General features: G+C 42.7%; 2 protein-coding genes and 1 long non-coding RNA gene across 6 annotated transcripts in view; 1 reads left to right on the plus strand and 2 right to left on the minus strand.

Annotated features, from left to right (window-relative positions):
* The window catches only part of LOC120573135, a 563,511-nt gene that overhangs the window by 213,171 nt on the left and 330,405 nt on the right, over positions 1 to 19,935 (minus strand). The gene's annotated exons all lie outside the window — the stretch shown is intronic.
* Positions 1 to 19,935, plus strand: part of LOC120573092 (myosin heavy chain, fast skeletal muscle-like) — a 697,218-nt gene that overhangs the window by 179,432 nt on the left and 497,851 nt on the right. The gene's annotated exons all lie outside the window — the stretch shown is intronic.
* Positions 1 to 19,935, minus strand: part of col4a5 (collagen, type IV, alpha 5 (Alport syndrome)) — an 89,873-nt gene that overhangs the window by 29,637 nt on the left and 40,301 nt on the right. For 2 of the 4 annotated variants that reach the window (XM_039822543.1, XM_039822541.1), the window contains exons 11-30: positions 19,760 to 19,795; positions 19,561 to 19,602; positions 18,021 to 18,113; positions 16,562 to 16,615; positions 16,353 to 16,409; positions 15,485 to 15,529; positions 15,320 to 15,373; positions 15,171 to 15,212; positions 13,176 to 13,269; positions 11,514 to 11,801; positions 9,701 to 9,790; positions 9,421 to 9,491; positions 6,002 to 6,193; positions 5,754 to 5,922; positions 4,197 to 4,289; positions 3,988 to 4,092; positions 3,716 to 3,813; positions 3,253 to 3,403; positions 1,960 to 2,073; positions 584 to 592 (exon numbers count right to left, since the gene is read on the minus strand). In XM_039822543.1, coding sequence (XP_039678477.1) covers positions 584 to 592; positions 1,960 to 2,073; positions 3,253 to 3,403; positions 3,716 to 3,813; positions 3,988 to 4,092; positions 4,197 to 4,289; positions 5,754 to 5,922; positions 6,002 to 6,193; positions 9,421 to 9,491; positions 9,701 to 9,790; positions 11,514 to 11,801; positions 13,176 to 13,269; positions 15,171 to 15,212; positions 15,320 to 15,373; positions 15,485 to 15,529; positions 16,353 to 16,409; positions 16,562 to 16,615; positions 18,021 to 18,113; positions 19,561 to 19,602; positions 19,760 to 19,795 — 1,897 coding nt within the window. The remainder of the gene's footprint in view (positions 1 to 583; positions 593 to 1,959; positions 2,074 to 3,252; positions 3,404 to 3,715; positions 3,814 to 3,987; positions 4,093 to 4,196; positions 4,290 to 5,753; positions 5,923 to 6,001; positions 6,194 to 9,420; positions 9,492 to 9,700; positions 9,791 to 11,513; positions 11,802 to 13,175; positions 13,270 to 15,170; positions 15,213 to 15,319; positions 15,374 to 15,484; positions 15,530 to 16,352; positions 16,410 to 16,561; positions 16,616 to 18,020; positions 18,114 to 19,560; positions 19,603 to 19,759; positions 19,796 to 19,935) is intronic. The other 2 variants (XM_039822544.1, XM_039822542.1) reach the window with 1 other exon arrangement.

Below are 19,935 nucleotides of genomic sequence, written 5' to 3' on the forward strand. Positions count from 1 at the left end.
GGTTGAATACAGGTATATTCAGACAGACAGTATGATAAAAAAATAAACATTGAAGCATGTGAACACGTTCTAGTAGAAACCCAAAATACAAGTGTGAACCTGAAAATTAGCCTGATATGGGACCTTTAAAGTACAACATATTCAAATAATTGGAACTTCCTTCCTATTGAACTCAGAGAAAGCACCAGGTATCTATTATTAAAAATCACACTCAAGAGATGGATTAAAAACAATCAAAACTGTAATCATCAATAGCCGGTTTACCTCATCCTAGGTACTGCCCTTCTTTGTTTTGTACTTATTATTAATTTTTTTATTTACTTATTTCTTGTCCCTCTCTTTTTTTCTATTCTTCTTCTTCTTCTTAATTTGCTTTCTATCTTTCTTTTTTATTAATGTATTATGATGATGTGCTGACCTGCCAAGGGACTACAGATGAAAATTTACATTTGCATTTTGCGTGTAAACAAAAAATGTCAATTGATGTGCATTGTCCCTTTTAAATTAATTAAATACATTGTCACGTGTGATATGTGTCACCATTAACGGGCCATCAAGCAGCACCAGTTTTGGGTTACAATACCTTTCTCGCCTTGGCATCAAAGGGGTCGCAGGTAAGGGAGGGGCGTGTTTCAAAGCGCAGAGGGGGCGGAGCGTTGGATTAAGCCGAGGATGAGATGAGGAAAACAAAGTATATAATGCATTAAATGCGTTAAAAAGTTCATTATGAAGCCGGTTGTCGAACACTCTGAATGAAGAGTATTCAAACATTTTGTTGGATTTTTGTTAGTTTGAGTTTTTTTTGTGTGTGTACATCCGAAGGAAGAGCGGTGTGAAGTTTAATTGTGGTGAACCGGAACTCTGTGAGGTTAGTTTACGATCGGTGTGCTCGTGAAGAAAGAGCCTCGAGTGATGTTAAAAACGGTGAGGCGTTGACGTGGGTTGCTCAAAAAGGTGGAGGATGGTGATGCAGCCAGGAAAGGGTGAGAGAAGGAAAACAAAAAAGGTGGCACTCGAAGGAAAGCAAAGACAAGATGAAGATATGAGGGAAAAGTTCCCCAGATCACGGTACGGTTTCCCTCCATCGTACACACACATATTCAATCACCGCGATCACCGACATACCCAAAAGAGTGACTGTGTTTTTCAACCAACCAGACAAACCCATCGACACTCCGCCTGGTGCTTTGGGTGGGGTGCTCACGTGGAAAGTGTGCAACATACAGTTTGAACCCCTGAACCAAACGGACATCCAGACACCTTCACAAGCTCAAAACACGGACAAGTGGGTGGCCATGCACAGTCCTGGGTGACTTTCCAAACAAACTAATAATTTACTAAATTGTAAACTTGTAAAAACACACACAAATACGACACAAAATGAAAAACACAACAAATCTGATGTACCAATTAGGGATGTAACGATACACCAAACTCCCAATTTGATTTGATTCGCGATCTTAGGTTCATGATACGACTTTCTCAGGATTTATTTTTATACGGAATGAGCTGCAGACAAATGCCTGAAAAATATTCCTTTATTTATATTAATTTTATATTAACAGATGTGTCCTCTTATCGAGTGACACTGAAATTGTATTTTATCTTTAATTACTAAATTAAATAATTAGGTTCAACAAACCGTACAAATGCCCAAATCAAAAAACTAAATAAATAGAAATAAAAGAAATAAAATAAACTAAGAAGACTAAGGACATTTGAAGTCCAACAAATGAAATCTAAAGTAGATTACGCCCTAGGCCCTTTAAAAATTGCATCTGGATTAATTTTTTTATCTTTTAATCGTACACATTTATATTGATTTTTAACCGCTTTGCGATGCATCGTTACATCCCTGGCACCAAGTAATAGCTGTACTGTACACGTGTCGGTTCCTATCAGCGCAATGACAATTTTGAGAAAAGCTTCTGCAGGAAAATACAGCCTTATGTATCTCACCTGGGGGTCCCATTGGTCCAGAGGGTCCGGGGGGGCCTGGCTGCCCCGGTGTGCCACCAATGGAAGGTCCGGGTGGGCCACGAGCTCCGGGTAGACCGGGAATACCAGCGTCACCTGGACAGAGATGGACGAGAGAGTGAGCTCGGTGTACTGTTGGCTTTAAAGAGTTTTGGGTGGATGGGTGACTGCGGTATGAGTATACATTTGTGTGTTTTTTTTATATATCAGAGATATAGGTTTCTGTCAACCAAATTGCTCCCAAAACACCATGGATGTACGTTCTTTGCAGGTAAAATCAATAATTATTTTCATTTCATTTTGCATTTTGGGTGTTTAATTCAATATATAAAAAAATACAATAAAAAATGTTTAAATGGTTTTTAAACAAGATCCTGACTAAATTTTGATATAAGCACTCGACATCCTCTGATCTTAACAATTACTCAAAATAATTCATAGTTTCTGCTTGTTTTTTTTTTTTTTTACAAAAAAATTAGCTATAATGTCATATACATTAGGTTTATTGACCATGGATATAAAAAAAAATTTTTGAAAGCGCTGAAAAAAAGTCATGAAAACACTTACAAAAGCATCGAAGAAAGCATCGAAGAAAGTGCCAAAAAAAGTTTTCAAAAGACACTTTCAACTTTGACCCGGAAGGATAACAACCTCATGGTCGACAGGAAGACGAGCATCGAAATCAGTAAAGCCCAGTTCAGACCAAAGATTTGCGGCGAGACGAGTGGAAACTTGCAACTACTTGCAATGCTCGGCTAGGCAACGAGTCTTTGTACTTCCGTTCTAAGTTGCGACTTTCAGGCTGTTTTTGTAGCTGGATATATCACTTGTTGCGTCTAAACATGAATGTGGATAACGTTAGTGGTAGTGAGATGCTTGCTACAGATACAGGACTTGTGATGAATCAGCAGAAACAACGTTTTATTTCTCTGATTCACGGCTTTGTTCTATCGCTAACTCCACCGTACGTGCTTGCGGGCCCTCGTTGAGCCTCCGCCTATCTGCCATTTCTACCAGTTGACAGTTTGTAACATAGAAATAAAATGGATAATGGATCATTTTATTTCTATAGTTGGTAGCAGACTTGACCAGCGGACTCCTCTATTGGCTGTTGGAACAGGGGACGTCCTCTCGCGTTCTAAAACCAGCCTCTGGAGACTGGACCAGCTGAGTCGCAGCTGGTCGCAGAAAACTTTTCCCTGCGACCTTCTAAAACGGTTTTGTCTCGTGGCGAATCTTTGGTCTGAACTGGTCTTAACAGAACTGCCGAAAAACCTTTAGTTCCCGGAGAGCCATCAAATCCAGATCGACCAGGTGAGCCGGGGCCGCCGGGGAAACCGGGATCTCCCTTTGGTCCGGTGAAACCTTTAGCTCCAGGTACCCCTGGTAAACCTGGGGGGCCAGGGAGGCCAAAGCCAGGCTCGCCCTGTCACACACACACACACACACACACACACACACACACACACACACACACACACACACACACACACACACACACACACACACAGGTTAATTCAATGTACAGTATACGAGTTACCTTGTGATAAATATTATCCCATAACAAGAAAACAGGGTGACATTTGCCAGTATAAGTACAATCGGATTCAAATTCGATAATTCAAAAATCCGATACTCTGTCTGTCTGTCTGTCTGTCTGTCTACCTATCCATCTATGTGTGAATTTCCCATTAGTATTAATAAAGTACCTTATCCATCCATCTATTTATCTATCTACCTTGGGTCCAGGAAATCCAGGCTGGCCAGGGAGTCCGTCTACTCCTGGTCTGCCCGGTGCTCCTGGAGTTCCTGGCTGGCCGGCGATACCTGGGAATCCTGGAGGAGAAAAATGGAGAGGGAGTGAGGGGGGAGGGAGGACGAAGAAGGTGGGGATGAACAGAGGATTTGTGAGCAGACAAGCTCACAAATAGCGACTAGAGCAACAGGAAGCTGCAAAGGAAGACGAGGAGGAAGAAGGATGTGGGAGGAAGGGTTCATTGGCGTCTTTACCTTTAGCTCCGGGGGGTCCTGGGAGTCCGATGCCTGGGAGTCCAGGGTCACCCTTCGATCCTGGTAACCCAGGGAAACCATTTTGGCCGGGCTGACCTGGGTTACCTGCCAACCAATCAGACAGCAGAAACATGTGCCACCTTAGTTACCTGGAGTCAACACTGCGTGAAAAAAAAAAAGTCCTTTACTTTAAAATAATAACTGTGTACCTGGTGAGCCGGGCAGTCCGGGCTCGCCATCCAGTCCTCGGGGTCCTGGTGAGCCTTTATCAGCCACCGTCAGGCCCGGTTCTCCTTTAGTACCTGCAGGGGGAGAAAACACCAGCAAAAGGTCAGTGAGGAGAGTTTAAAGCATCTCTATAATCATTTATCGAGAGAGAGAGAGAGAGAGAGAGAGAGAGAGAGAGAGAGAGAGAGAGAGAGAGACAGGAAAGACAAAGCCTACTGGACAGTAATACAGAGTACGTTTACATGCACACCAATATTTCACTATGAATCCGAATATGACAATATACTGAAATTGATACATGTCATGTAAACAGCATATTCTGTTTGGATGTCGTGAATAAAGACTTTTTCCCAAATTAAGCATTTTCAGATTAAGATATTCCAGTATTGGGGCACCCGGGGTGGTTCACCTGGTGGAGCGTGCGCCCCATGTACAAAGGCTCAGTCTGGCCGCAGGTCGGAGTCGAACCTGCGGCCCTTTGCCTTTCTCTGTCCCCTTTCACATCTTCAGCTGTACTATATAATAAAGGCCTAAAATGATTCTGGTTTTTGAAGCATTCTTTGGACATGAACTTTGGACATGTATACAGCGCATTCGGCATCTGCGTCTCAATCAGGGTTTTTACTGCAGTTTGTGACAGTTTATGGCCTCGTGCCTGTTTAGGTCTTACGGTCAGCTCTGTGCGTTGCTATGGTTACTGTACACAAACCAACCAGCCGACATGTGAACGGGAATATTAGTGGAATATTCAATTTCATTAGCCATGTAAACAGCTTAGTCGGAATATCGTCTTTTCGAATAAGGGGAGAAACGGAATATTAAGTGCATGTAAATGTAGTGTCTTCTGTGAAATGGATGGTTTCAGTGAGTAGATAAAAAGGTGAAGTGTTCTGGTACAAGAGTAATATAACAAGAGTAATATTACACCACTGTGATATTGATTTGATTTTTATTCAGCTCTACCGCAGGTTGAAGAACGATTAATACTCCTGGGCAGAAAGTTGTTGCACTGGATGTGAACCGCGAAATATGTAATGAAGTAGGAACGTTTTGTGGTTGGGGGTCTTTTGGTAAACTGACTGGATAGTCTCGCGGTTTCTTTTCCTGCCCGGCTGTCTGAACGCCCCGCGACTCGCGTGAAAATAGACCTGGCGCGTATCTTTAGTCAAGCGGAGAACCGCTTCACCCACGCTTCTGGGACGCGCCGTGGAAGTGGAAGATCAAACATTGAATTGAATGGCCGTGATTGCTCACGAGGGCCGCCGCGCGCCCGGAACGCAACGCAGTCGAGCCTGGGGTATGCATATGATGGCTTTGCTGGAGGTGCCATTGTTCTGTACATGTGATACTGTCATAAAATTGGCTTTTTGTTTTCCTTGTTTGTTTTTTTAGGTCTTTTAGTGTAACAGATGTTGAGAGAAAAACTTTGTTGTGGGTTGGGTCAAGGGTTGTGGGTTGGGACTTGTTAAACAAAAGTTGTAATGTACTACTTGTGAGTGCAAAAAAAAAAAAAATCAATAAAGAAATTGTCTTCTTACCGGGTGCGCCGGGACCTCCAGGTCTTCCCGAGACGCCCTGGCTACCTTTGTCTCCGTTAGGTCCCGGTGGTCCGTAGCCAGGGCTCCCTGGAGGACCCCTGTCTCCTGGAATACCTGGGGAGCCTGGCTCACCGGGGGTGCCTCGTTCTCCTTTCACCAGCAGAGAGCCCTGTCGAGCACATATGAAGTTATGAAGTGGACCGTGGGACGAATGGATGGATCTAAATGACAGAGCGAGCGCCACCTACAGGAGTTCCTTTGGGTCCCGGAGCTCCAGGCTGTCCATCGCGACCGGGCCGACCGTCCAGACCGGGGAGACCGGGGGATCCTGGGAAGCCGGTGTCCCCCTTCTCTCCCCGCACGCCGCTGACTGTGATGGCTTCGCCCGGGTCTCCCTTCTCTCCGGGGAACCCTGGAGAACCTTGAGGACCAGAGGGACCCTGGAGAGGAAAGGACAGAGAGCAAAGAAGAAAATGTAGTTGGTAGATTTAGATTTTTGTTATTCGCCGTAAGATCAAACTCAGACTCGCGGCCAGGCATGTAATGCTTCCACTGCATGGTATGGCGCGACTCAACTTGCGACTTGTTTGGTTTTCTTTTAGCAAAAGTTGTGGATTGTGGAGACTACCTGGTACTTTTGTTTGTAGCACCTCGGTCGAGGTTCCAAGAGAGCTGAGCCGATTGTAGAAGGTGGAGTTAAAACACTGCAGACCACTGATTGGTCAGAGCAAACCGTCACTAGCGTGGCACGGGACATCTTGCACAAACCCAAACGATTTTTAAAACAGCCAAGCTACTAGGGCTGTAGCGATACACTAATCTCATGATACGATACACAATATTCAGCTCACGATACGATATATATATCACGATATTCAGCCAACGATACGATTCGATATAATTCAATACACTTACATCATTTTCTGAAAGATTTAAAGGGGACAGAGTGATTTTGGTGACATCTTGTGAGTGTTCCATTTACTTGGATTTAATTAATTGAACTGAAAACATCAATTACACAATATATGTCTCTGACTGGACAGAGAGTCTACAGCAGGGATCAACAACTACATTTTTTTCAGAATTATTCTAAGCACTCTGGCGGCAGGACTTTCAAATAAAGAAAATAAAATGAATTTATACCTAATACGCCTATTCTTGTTCGATATTTTCACTTTCTTACTGAATTAATGCTACATTTGTTTTGTTTTTTAACACTCCTAAAAAACATGGACACTCCATAATGATAACTGGCTCTTGAACTAGATGGTTATGGAGCGATGGTTAAAGTCTGTGATTATGGAAAAATTATTGTAGTATGCAGCATTCTGATTGGTGGAAAATGCTTGCAGAAAGAAAGGCTGTTGTCAGGTAAACATGTCACTGTCAAAGAGGCTGAAGCGAAAAGTTGACGTGAAAAAAGCCCAGCTTTAATGATGAATGGACTGATAAGCAGGCTATGCACTCGTCATGTATGCCTCATTTGCAATGAAACGATGTTGTTGCAAAATAATACAACCAGCATCATCATCATCACTCGAACATAACGATCGCGTCATTCACGTGCATATTAAGTAGCTCCAGATTGTCCGCTCTAGCGGAGAGTTTGGTTTGTTCAGCCAGCAGTGAGGTTTACAAGAATTTGTCAAAATTTCCAGATTCCCGGCAACCTAAGATAAACAGTTAGACTAAAAAGCTTTTGTTTTAGCTCGTTTGTAAAAATCCGCTATTTGCCGACTAGAGCTGTGTTTGCGTAAAACAGCGCGGTGGACTGAGCAGATTGAAATATCGCTTTCTACATGTTTATGCCGGTCTACACAGGTGAGTGCATTGATAAGTATTGACTTTCTACTCACGAAGATTTAATTGTAGCCTATTTATAGAAAAGAGACTAGCGTGAGTTCATCTGCCCCAGCGGCCGTTGGTAACTCTGTTTCGTTCCCAGTCAGGTGCTGCGTGTTTTAACCTTTAAAACACACACACACACACACACACACACACACACACACACACACACACACACACACACACACACACACACACACACACACACACACACACACACACACACACACACACACACACACACACACACACCTCGGCTCAGCTGTGTGTGTGGAGCTCGGGCATCGCTGTACAGAATCCCGGCATGTGAATAGAGATGTAAATACAGGGGGCTGGGTTTTTGCTCTAAATGCTTGAAATGATAAATAACAGAACACATTTTTTCCTCTTTACCTTTTGTGAATTCATGATTATTCTGCGGGCCAGACTAAAAGCTTTGGCGGCGGGACGCCAGTTGACGTTGGCTGCTCTACAGCGACACTAGCGGCTGGCTGACCAAATCGCTCTTCCTGCAACGTGAACGGGGGTAAACACGGGGGATTTGAATGGGACTTATGTATCGATACTCGCGGCTTAAAAATCGATACTTTCTTGGGGTAAAAAATATCGATTTATATCGCAGAATCGATAAAATTGCTCAGCCTTACAAGCTACTATCAAAAGCGGCCGCACAGGGGCGCCCTGTTAGCTCACATGGTAGAGCGTGCGCCCCATGTACCAAGGCTCAGTCCTAACCGCAGCGGCCCGCGGTTCTTACCTGTCCTGCCCTTTGCTGCATGTCTTCCCCCTCACTCTCCCCCCTTTTACGTTTACAACTGTCCTATCAATTAAAGGCCGAAATGCAAAAAAAAAAAAGCAATCTTTAAAAAATGGCAGCACGCAAAACTGTGTAGCAGCAGATCAGACATAAACTGTTCAGCGCTTTATAAACCAACAGAAGTATTTAGAAAACAATTCTTTGAGGGACAGGAAGCCAGAGTAAAGACTTCAGAACTGGAGGGATGTGATCCACGTTCTCGGTCTTAGTGAGGACTCGGGCAGCAGCGTTCTGAAACAGCTGTCTGATTTTTTTTGGGAGACCTGTAAGAGGGGGTACTATTCGCAGAGGAAAACTTAAAGAAAGAAAGAAAGAAAGAAAGAAAGCGAGTCGCATCGAGCAGAGCTGTACCATGTAGTGCAGTGTTTTCCCTCGGTTTGTGGAAGACTTAGGTGCGCGTATTTGAAGAAAAAGTGACGTTTTTCAATTTAAAAAAAGAATTGCCTATACATTTCTTGTGGGAATGTGTCTCTTTTTGGTCATTTTTGTTTTCTTTGGGGTTGGTTTGTCTCTCTGGTCATTTGGCGTCTCTTTGTAGTTTGTTTGTGTTTCTTTGTGTTAGTTTTGTGTCTTTTTTCCCCCCACATTTTGGACCGTTACTATTTCCAATATCTGTGTCTGAAACATTGGAAAAGCTAGAGCAGATAATAAATAAATAACACTCAAAAAGCTTCAAGGCAGAACGTAAAGCTAAAGAAGTCTGATTACAATCATTAGATCTGATCTTTCGGTTACATTAATTCGGCTTAGGTGCTGCCCAAAACGGCTCGGGTGCTGCACCTAAACTTTATAATGCTGGTGGAAAACCCTGTAGTGGAACACAGCACAAGATGTAATATAAGCTTTATATCATACCAACCACTAATGTGAGGTAATGACAAAAAGGTATTATGGCCTTAATTTAAAGCTCAAAGAATATCTTTAGAGTAATATTTTCATTCCCCAGATCCCCAATAATTGTGTTGAGAGGATATGTGCCGTTTTAGGAAAGTAAAAAGTACTAACAGGCGGTCCAACGGCACCAGGTATTCCTGAAAATCCTCGGTCTCCTTTCATACCCGGGGAGCCAGGAGATCCTGACGGAGGAGAGGGAAGGAATTACAAATACAGTCATAAAGATGATATATTAGATTAGATTTACACTGCTCAACGTGAGAAACGATTAAAGACCGCTACAGTGCGAACTGGGCGGCTCTTTCATAAAACCTACTCATAAACCTCCAAAGATTTCTACACAAAGCTCTGTCTGATGGGGAATCTGTTACTGTAAGTAGGAAGGTGTTACCAGGGAATCCGGGCTGTCCAGCAGGTCCGGGGGGTCCTGGGATGCCGGTGGTGCCGCCAAAGCAGTTCACACAGTTGTCGCCCTTCTCACCTGAAACGACAACAGATCACTGAGTCGGTGTCCATGTTTTCTTGCCGGTGCCCAGCTATGCTCTGCTATGCCCTGCAGTGCCCTGCTACGCCCTTCTATGCCATTCAGTGCCCTGCTATGCTCTGCTATGCCCTGCAGTTCCCTGCTACACCCTGCAGGGCCTTGCTTTGTCCTGCTATGCCCTGCAGGGCCTTGCTTTGCCCTGCTATGCCCTGTAGGGCCTTGCTTTGCCCTGCTACGCCTTGCTTTGCCCTGCTGCGCCCTGCTATGCCCTGCTACGCCCTGCTATGCCCTGTAGGGCCTTGCTTTGCACTGTTACGCCCTGCTATGCCCTGTAGGACCTTGCTTTGCCCTGCTACACCCTGCTATGTCCTGCAGGGCCTTGCTTTGCTCTGCAGTGCCCTGCTATGCCCTGCTACGCTCTGCTATGCCCTCCTACGGCCTGCAGTGCCATGCTGCACCTTGCTATGCCCCGCAGTGCCCCGCAGTGCCCTGCTATGCCCTGCAGTGCCCTCTTATGCCCTGCAGGGCCTTGCTTTGCCTTGCAGTGCCCTGCTATGCCCTGCAGTGGGGGTTAGAGGTCATTCCTAAATAAAATGTGATGTTTTTCAATAATAAAAAAAGAAATTCACATTATATTGGACCAGTATTATCATCACATTTGTGTCTAAAATGTTGGCAAAGCTAGAGCAGATAATGAATAAATAACACTCAAAAAGCTTAAAGACAAAACTTGCTAAAGAAGTTCACTGGGTGAACTACAATCATTAGATTTGAGAAAAGTCTTTTAGTCAGTTTTGATGCTCGCATTAATTTTACATTTATTTGCCTTAGGTGCTGCCCAAAACGTGTTATAAAGTGTATATAACGTTAGGGAAAACCCTGGAATCCACTTCTTCATATTTTATTATTATCTTATGACAACTTTTAAAGCGATTCCACTGTTGCGGACAAATTTCCAATATCGGAATGAAATCACGAGAGTCAGGCGCTCTCCCGTCATCTCAATCGTTTGGTGTAAGGTGGTCATTAAACTCAGTCCGAGCTGTCTGAAGTCAGTCTTTTTTCCGTCTAGATGTTCCGACAAAATCAAACGTATTGGATATATTCGTAAGTTTGAAGTCTTGGTAGTAAAATCTTCTAGTCGGAGACTAAAAACTCAGGGATATTATGACAGATTGCCTTAAGATGTGACATGGTGTCAGACTTCAATCTTTTGTAGGATGGTAGGCATTAGCTATTAAACCAAACATTTACATCTTTATATTAAGCCATCTTTTTACCGTAGCGAGCGTTGGACGATCCATTAAGGCTAAAAAATTCATACCACCACAGAAATGAGTTGCATCATCAATAGAGACAGGGCAAATCGCAAGGGAGGGAAACTCAGGACGCCACAATCTTCTGAACATAGCCATACTGAGAAACCCAGAGAGAGTTGTGTGGCGCTGATAGTCTTAATTAGCTTTGTAGCAACTCATTTGGCAATGGCCTGAATGTAACGGACATTTATTAAAATCAAAAAGTTACGCACTAAAGATATTGTTCTGACCAATTGCAGAGCAGTTTAGGAAATATGTTTAAATACTCATCTGGCCAATGATGTGAATGTTGTCATGTGACTTGTGAACTACAGATGTGAAAGCACCCATACTGTATATTAAGCCATCACATCTTGCTCACAGTGTTTTGGATGAACACCAGCATCCCTGTATTCTCTCACCTTTCTGGCCCGACTCTCCTGGGTAACCCGTCTCTCCCTGCACGCCGGGACGCCCGGGCTCTCCTGGAATGCAGTTTTGTCCTCCTGTGGAAACGCCTGGAGGCCCGGGGGGCCCCGGTAACCCCTGGACACCAGGAGAACCCGAACGCCCTGGGGGACCTGGCAAAGACAGACCTGGACTGCCAGAGTCCCCCTTCTGACCTCTCTCTCCGGGGAAGCCTGGGGATCCAGGCAGACCACCACCACCGGTAGCTGGAAGTCCCGGAGATCCTGGAGGTCCTGACAAACCTGAAGGAGACAGGACCAGAACCAGTTAAAAACTCAATTATTTAGAGCGAAAACTAACTTTGACATACATTTTTGATTCATTTGCCAGTTAGTTTATTTTGGCATTTACCTATTTGAGTTCTACAAACAAACAAACAACAAAACACAAGAACCAAAAATGTTTTGGAGACATTTGATTAGAAATCTCCTTTTGCTCTTTTAAACCTCAGTGGGCAGAGCCACAGAATAAAAAAAAAAACAATAATATTATATAAAATTCAGAGGCAAAAAAATTCAGATACATAATTTCAATGCATAAATATTCAGTGCTAGAAATTCAGTGGCCATTTTAATTTCGAAATCCGATGAAAGAGATTTACTTCCATGCAAACGCCACAGAAAATGCTAAATATATATGTTAGCAAAAGAAAATATGAAAACATTAAAGACTTTTCATCCATCCACATGACGTTCACTACACTTTCAAATGAGGCCACGTCCATTTAGGAGACAAGTTTGGCAGCTACTTTAATGCGCTCTCTTTAGTTTTAGGGAATGTTTTCGTTAAGATAGCTAACTAGCTAACTTAAGCTAACTAGTTGTTTTTTTTTAACCTGTAACCAACTTAGCTGTTTCCATTTGTTTCTATCCTTGTTTCTAAACTACGCTGTTTTGCTGCACCCTTTTTAATATTTATCTCTAGTTGTTATTGGTGTTTTTATACTGATCTCGCTATTGTTTTCTTTGTTTTTACTTTGTAAAGTGCCTTTGATTACCTTTTAAAGCAATATATAAAATAAATGTATTACTATTATTATTATTAGTCAGCCTGCTACTCTTCCCAGAAAAATTTATTGAGAAGTTATATATATTGTTTTGTAATATAACTGCACACCGGTTTCTCATCATCAGTTTAACCAATCCGCAACGGTAACTATTGGCATTTGTTCTTTAGCTAGTAAGTAAATACGTAAGTAAGTAAGTAACACTTTATTTATATAGCTCTTTTAAAAACACACACCGTGACAAAGTGCTTCACACACACACACACACACACACACACACACACACACACACACACACACACACACACACAATTACAAAATACAAATTAACTTAAGAATACAGCATAATTGGGGTGCAGCACTTTACACAAAGGCTAAAGTGTAAAGGTGGCTTTTTAAAAGACGCTTAAAACAGTCAAGAGATCCAGCAGACCTAACAGACAGAGGGGAGAAGATTCCGGAGAGTTGGAGCTAACAATGGCAAAGGCACGATCGCCTTTGGTTTTGTAGTTGGAGCGTGGAAGCTAGTGTTTTCGGCGTTACTGAAACAATCTTTGTATCTATGTTATATTTGTGTATTTATGTTTTGTGTCTGTGTGAGCACATTTACCTGGTAGTCCTCTTTCTCCCTTGACTCCCGGAGATCCGGGGAACCCTGGCTCGCCTTTAGGGCCGACCTGACCCTCTGTCTGCCCGCCAATCACCTGGGGGCACGACCAGGCAGAAAGCACATTCAGAAGAGACTCACGCAGGCTCTTTTTTATTTATTTTTTTATTCAACTAAGACGTTATTTGTTTATTTTATTAAGAAAGAAAGAAAGAAAGAAAGAAAGAAATAAAGTCACACTGTTAATATACAACATCAATCTTTAAGTATATAGAGAGAAATCTTATTAAATCAAGGAGACGGACGCAGATATCACCACCTCATGGTCAGAAGCACCATTTATCTTTCTTTTTTTGTTCTTTTCCACTTTTCTTGGCTCAGTTTTCAATTACAAAGTAACGTTTGGTTCGTCATTGGACACATTCACACCAGATGCTAGAAAAACATATTTTTTCTTAATAAATAAATTGTAATATAAAAGAGACGAAAAGAAAAGCTTGATGGAGAGAAATGTCCCCATCTAGTGGTCAGAAAGGTGTAGTGCACTGAGAAGCCACTTACCTAATTAGATCAGGACACATGTCAAACAAATTGTTTTTGGCGCTTTTCTCTGACAGTTTTGTTGTTCTTTTCTGGCGTTTTTCGTAGCTTTTTTGGGACATTTTTCTGTGCTTTTTTCAACGTTTTTGTCGCTTTTTTTCTATAATGGCTGAGGACTTTTTTTAGGGCATTATGGTCGACCAAACTGTAAGGGAGGAGACTTTATGACACATGCAATAATACAGTCAAAAATATTTGACTTTTTCGATTAGGACTGGGCAATATATTGATATATCGAAATCGATATATGAGGCTAGATATCGTCTTAAATTTTGGATATCGTAATATCAAGAGTTGTCTGTTTCTGGTTTTAAAGGCTGCATTACAGTAAAGTGATGTACTGTTCAGAACTTACCAGACTGTTCAAGCTGTTCTATTATTTGCCTTTACCCTCTTAGTCATTGTATCCACATTATTAGTGATTATTTATCAGAACTGTCATTGCGTTAATGTTTTGTGAAAGCACCAATAGTCAACCCTACAATATCGTCGCAATATCGACATCGACATATTTGGTCAAAAAATAGCGCGATATTTGATTTTCTCCATATTGCCCAGCTCTATTTTCGATTAAATTAAAGCACGTCAACATACTACACTGTGTGGCCCTTGATGGGATTCTCATTTCCCAGCGTGGCCCTTCTTCTGGTGAAGTTGAGTTTGACACTCCTGGACTAGGGAGTATTTTCATTCCTTTATTAACTTATTAACTTCATATTTGAATTGCCAAGTAGAGTTTTATTCTAATGGAGCTCAGCGTAAATTCTTGCAGGAAGACTTTTAAACTTAATCACATTCTTTCTACGCTAAATCTGAACATCTGTTAGAGGCACTCACTTTTATCTAACCAATCGGAAGCGGCCTCGCATTTCATGAGCCAATCACAGCATGACATCCCTATTTTAAACCTGTCTCTCATTGCTGCTCAGTTGTCATTTCAGGCTAAGAGCACATCCCTCCTCCTCCCCTTGCTCCTCCAGTCTTCATCCTGCACGGCTCCTGGTTCCTCCTCAGGCAAGACTGCCATCGGCTCCTCGGCCCGGTATTCGGGTTCCTCACACCACCACCATCAGTGTCTAGACTCCATCAGGGGATCAGATTCTGGCTTTCTAACCCCCTAAAAATATATATCATTTCATAATGGATGGAGTCTATTCTCCAAAGACTGTACATGTTTTTTATGCTGCATTCATACAATAAATCTTTGCATATCTGTAACGAAGTCTCTCCTGATTGAATTAGTGTTGTCCACCGTCTGCTACTGTCACGGCCTTGCTCCAGAGTACGTGCAGAGCGGAGATAAACATCCCCAAGGAAACTTGGCAGATAGCTGATAGATGCGGAAGAAAAGCTATAAGTGGATCCTGAGTCAAGAGTTGTTAAATGTAGAATACACACCACTCCTGGTGGGCCTTGGAATCCTCGATCACCTTTCAGTCCCTAAAAAAATAAATACAAAAAGAGCGGGACAGGGGCAAGTTATCAAAACAATCACCTAATGACTTGCTGAATATAGTTTTTTTTTTTAAAAGGTGTAGAAAACCCACTCTCTCTCCATCCCTGCCTGGAGGACCTGGCGAGCCCGATTCTCCTTTGGACCCCTGATGGTGAACAAAGGAAAAAAAAAAGGGAGAAAAGAACGTTAGACACAAGAGATTTTTATCAAAAAAAAAAAAGATTACGAATTAGTCTAGTTTGTTGGCAGCACTCACGGGGTAGCCTGGAGTACCGGGGTCGCCATCTTTGCCCGGTTTGCCCTGCAGGTAGAAGAAAACAGTGATCAGGGTTTGAGGTTCAGAGGACAATTACGTTCTTTTAAAAAAAAAAAAAACAATCAAGCATTAAGATGTGTGTGTCGTCTTTTGCGTCTATATTTTGAAGTTGAAGTGAGGATATTTTTTGAAAAGTGGGGACAACTTTGCCCATCCTCGTTACTTCAAAAAGCTGTTTAAATGTTAGGACTTTAGGGTTTTAGGGTTTCTGTTAAGGCCTTGGTGTGCTTCCAATGAAGTGAAACAAAAACAGCCCGCCATTGTAGCTCCGTCGAGGCTGCATCCCAACACTTTTGGGTGTCTTTGTCAAGATTCAATGCGACAAATTGTACAAATTGGGATAACGGCGCACAGTTTCAGACAGTCACTCTATGAAGGAATTCATGGAGTTGCATCCAGAAAAGTTACTAAAAGCTTTTGGACGCCAACAGTAATTCCACTCCACTAATTCCAATGTTAGAAAATAAACAGTTTTTTTTTTTTTTGTGGCATTTTAGGCCTTCATTTGATAGGACAGCTTAGACATGAAAGGGGAGAGAGAGAGGGGAACGACACGCAGCAAAGGGCCGCAGATCGGAATTGACCCTGCAGCCGCTGCGGCAAGGACTGAGCCGCTGTACATGAGGCATATGCTCTACCAGGTGAGCTACCCAGGCGCCCCAGAAAAGAAATTGTTTTTAGATGATTCAATAAAGTACTTTGAAGCAAACTGAGGTCTTTAGAATAGAAGAAAAAAGGGTTAGGTGATGGTAAAAGTTATGGGAAAGTAGTACATTTATTTATCGGTTTATGTGTGAACTGTCCTTACTCGTTTGCCTGGTTCTCCTGGTTCTCCCTTGTCTCCTTTCTGGCCACCCGCAGGACCCTACAACAACAACAACAACAACAACAACAACATGGCTGTTCAAAACAGTTCAGGGCTTTTTTCTGTATCTCAACAGTCAACTTTGATCTCTCGATGATGCGGAGCTCTTTCAACAACATTACGATGTTCACAGATAGGGAATAGATACTTACAGGAGGTCCTGGATAGCCGGTGTCGCCTGGGGAACCTGGAAGACCTGGATCACCCTACAGAGAAAACATTTAGAGTTTCAACCAAACTAATTGACTGATTGAAAATGCCCTCCGATGGCGGGTATCTGAGCTTTACCGGTTGCTGATGGAACCTACAAAGCAGGTTTTAACTACAATACAAACTGCTCATTAGAGATTTGTAAGTACAGTGCTGGGCATTGGCATCAGATCTTTTGTGATATAATACCACAACGTGAAATAATATCAATACAGGAATGCACCTGATTAAGAAAACGTTCCAAAAAACGACATAGTACTCTAACTCATTCCAGCGCTGTTTTTGAATTTATACCCTTCATGCATCGTCCAACACTCACAATATGGGCAAAACAAAGTAACGAAATATCTAAAAAGTGTCTAACTGTTCTGTAAATATACTGAGTTGCTGTACGGAGCAACAGGTGTAGAAATGGTCTGCTGCCATCAAGTGGCTGAAGTGGAGGTTGCAGCATCCAGCAGTTTCTACAGGACAGACGCAGAAATGTGGTAATATGAGCCATGGATTGATTATTTATTGTTTTGGCCTGAACCCTGATGGAAATAGTTCTTGCGCTTTACATTAGTTCACATTTTCTCATGTAAATCAGGTTAGTTTGGGCGTTGGTTAGCCTATTTAAAGTCCATTACAACTATTTAACTTGACGGTACGGACAACCTCTGTGTCCCGACAGGGAACGGTACGTCAGCGCAGACAGCAGCGTGTCAGTTTCTTCCACTAACTGCTTGCTCTTGGGGGAATTACTAGAATTGTTGGGACTTTATAAATTATAGAGTGTGGTCTAGACCTACTCTATCTGTAAAGTGTCTCGAGATAAGTCTTGTTATGATTTGATACTATAAATAAAATTGAATTGAGCAACTGACAGATACAAACATGTCGGGGATTAACGTTTAGGCTTGCTACATGTAAACATATTAGCATTAGTTCTAATCAGCGGTAGAAAGTAACTATACCGTACTTCAATACAATTGTAAGGTAGCCTACTTTTAATTGAGCGTTTTCAATTTTTCTTACTTTATACTCACTAGGCAATTGTAGGCCTATGTTTTGACTTCACTATTTTAATTTATAGCTTGGTTTGCAGATTCAGATTCATATAATACAACATATTATGAATATGAATAAATAAATCATAATGTATTCAACTGGATAAAGAGGAGACTTTATCGATCCCGTAGGGAAATTCACAAGCTACCTGCCAAGTCATACGTCTGCCGTTGTTTTGGTGAAGGTAACTCAAAAGGTAGTGTAAAGCATTACAATTCAGAGACAGTAATATTGTAACATCACTAATTACTCTCAAATGACAGTAACTAGTAATCTCTAATGTATTACATTTTGGAAGTAACTTGCCCAACACTGTTGGTGTCCCTCTCAGTGCTGGGCTGGCAGTGTTACCTTGTCTCCTCTCTGAATCTCTGTCTCAGGCGGCCTCTTCTGTTCTCCAACTTGCCCGGGAGGACCAGGAGGTCCTGGCAAACCTGTATCACCCTGTGTTCACACACGCACGCACGCACACACACACACACACACACACGCACGCACACGCACACGCATTAACGCACACGCGCACACACACACACACACGCACACACACACACACACACACACACACACACACACACACACACACACACACGATTAAGGGTTAAGTTTTAAACTTCTTATGGGCTTTTCATTTGATTGTCGCGTCTTATAATCCACTTTCAATGATAGGCGAGCAGGCATGGAGGCGGGTGCGGGCAGTTTGACAGGTGACACGACAAGCCGGCGCTATCCCGTGACACTGTCGCGTTCGTGCTCATCCAACACGCACGCCGCCCGCTGAAAGAGATGAATTGTCTTGAACTGTTCCCTACGCGAGCGACGCGCAGCGCAAATCTATGGACAAGAGATCGACTCTTGCTGTTTGTGAGTTCCCTAAAATATAAAAAACTGTTTTTCTAGACAGTTATCAGGACATTTTGCTTTTGCTTGTCAGACCATCGGCACAAGACTGAATTTATCGGGTAACGTCAGTAATTATGAGTATGCTAATTTAGCTAACTTTAGCTATCAACACTAACAGTCCGTGGTTAGGAAAGACTAGTATTACCACCATTTGTTATAAATCGACCTGGGATTAGAGATATAGGATACCACGGTCAGATAATCTCATTCAGTTGTACTAGCCTGGAAATCCAGACCTAAATCCGAATGATTAAGGGTCTGGCATTGAGTAATGAAAATGGCCCAATTCGAGGGGTGGCACCAAGCATGCATTTGAAAATCTCACTGCACGCAATTGGATAACACTACGACCAATCACAACAATACACGGGTTGACGTATCGCTTAGCTACCGGCGGAGCTAACTGGTAGATTAAACTCTTGCCGTATCCGGTCGGCAAAACAGCAAAAACGTCCTTCTTGCAAAAGGAACGATTTGTGCGCCATCTTCTGTTCATCTTTTAGATAAAAAGCCAAGTCTAACGCGTTCATTGTAGCGGCCGAAGCCGTTTCAAACAACTGGTTTTCATCCGTAGCCATGTTTACTAACGATTTTGACGTCGCAGCGCCGACGTCATATGTTCAGCTCGCCTCTGGCCCGCCTATATCAGATGCACCGATGTGATTGGTGCAGCTCGGCTACAAGGGCATAGTTAATGAGCATTATTACTGAATGCCAAAATGACTCTCTGAGCAAATTCTAATTGTGCTCTCGCGAGAACTCTGGATTTCCAGGGTACGGCAGTGATACAGTAGTGCACAGAGTCCACCATGGTTACCGCACATTGATCGCCTGGCGTTTACTCGCCGAGCGTTGTCCTTCACATGAGGAGCGCAGTAGACCCCACAGACCTACGCAGACCTACGCAGACCTACGCAGACCTACGCAGACCTACGCAGGCAAAGTGTCGCAGAAGATGCCAGTCAAGCTTTTACACAGTAGTAAATACCTTCTCTCCTTTGGGTCCTTGGAAGTTCAATCCCATGTTCCCCTGTTGGAGAAAGAAAGAAAACAATGAGCTCTCAGTTACGTACCCGTCAACCGGAATGCAAAAATGCCAAAGAGGATTAATTTAGAGAGAATTTATGGTCATCCCGTCTTCATAAAAATCCGTTTTTTAATATTGACTCCTGAATGTTTGGACTCACCTTTGGTCCGGGAGGTCCTGGGGGACCTGGACGACCCTGAAAAAACAACCCCACAAAACAAACACTGTTGGACTATCATTCACTTCAACATCTTTAATGGTTCAATTGGTCAATCAACAGAAATGAAAAAAACACATATATAAATATATATATGAAATACAAAGATTTCTTCCTAC

Source organism: Perca fluviatilis, chromosome 14, assembly GCF_010015445.1.
Source record: "Perca fluviatilis chromosome 14, GENO_Pfluv_1.0, whole genome shotgun sequence".
NCBI lineage: Eukaryota > Metazoa > Chordata > Actinopteri > Perciformes > Percidae > Perca > Perca fluviatilis.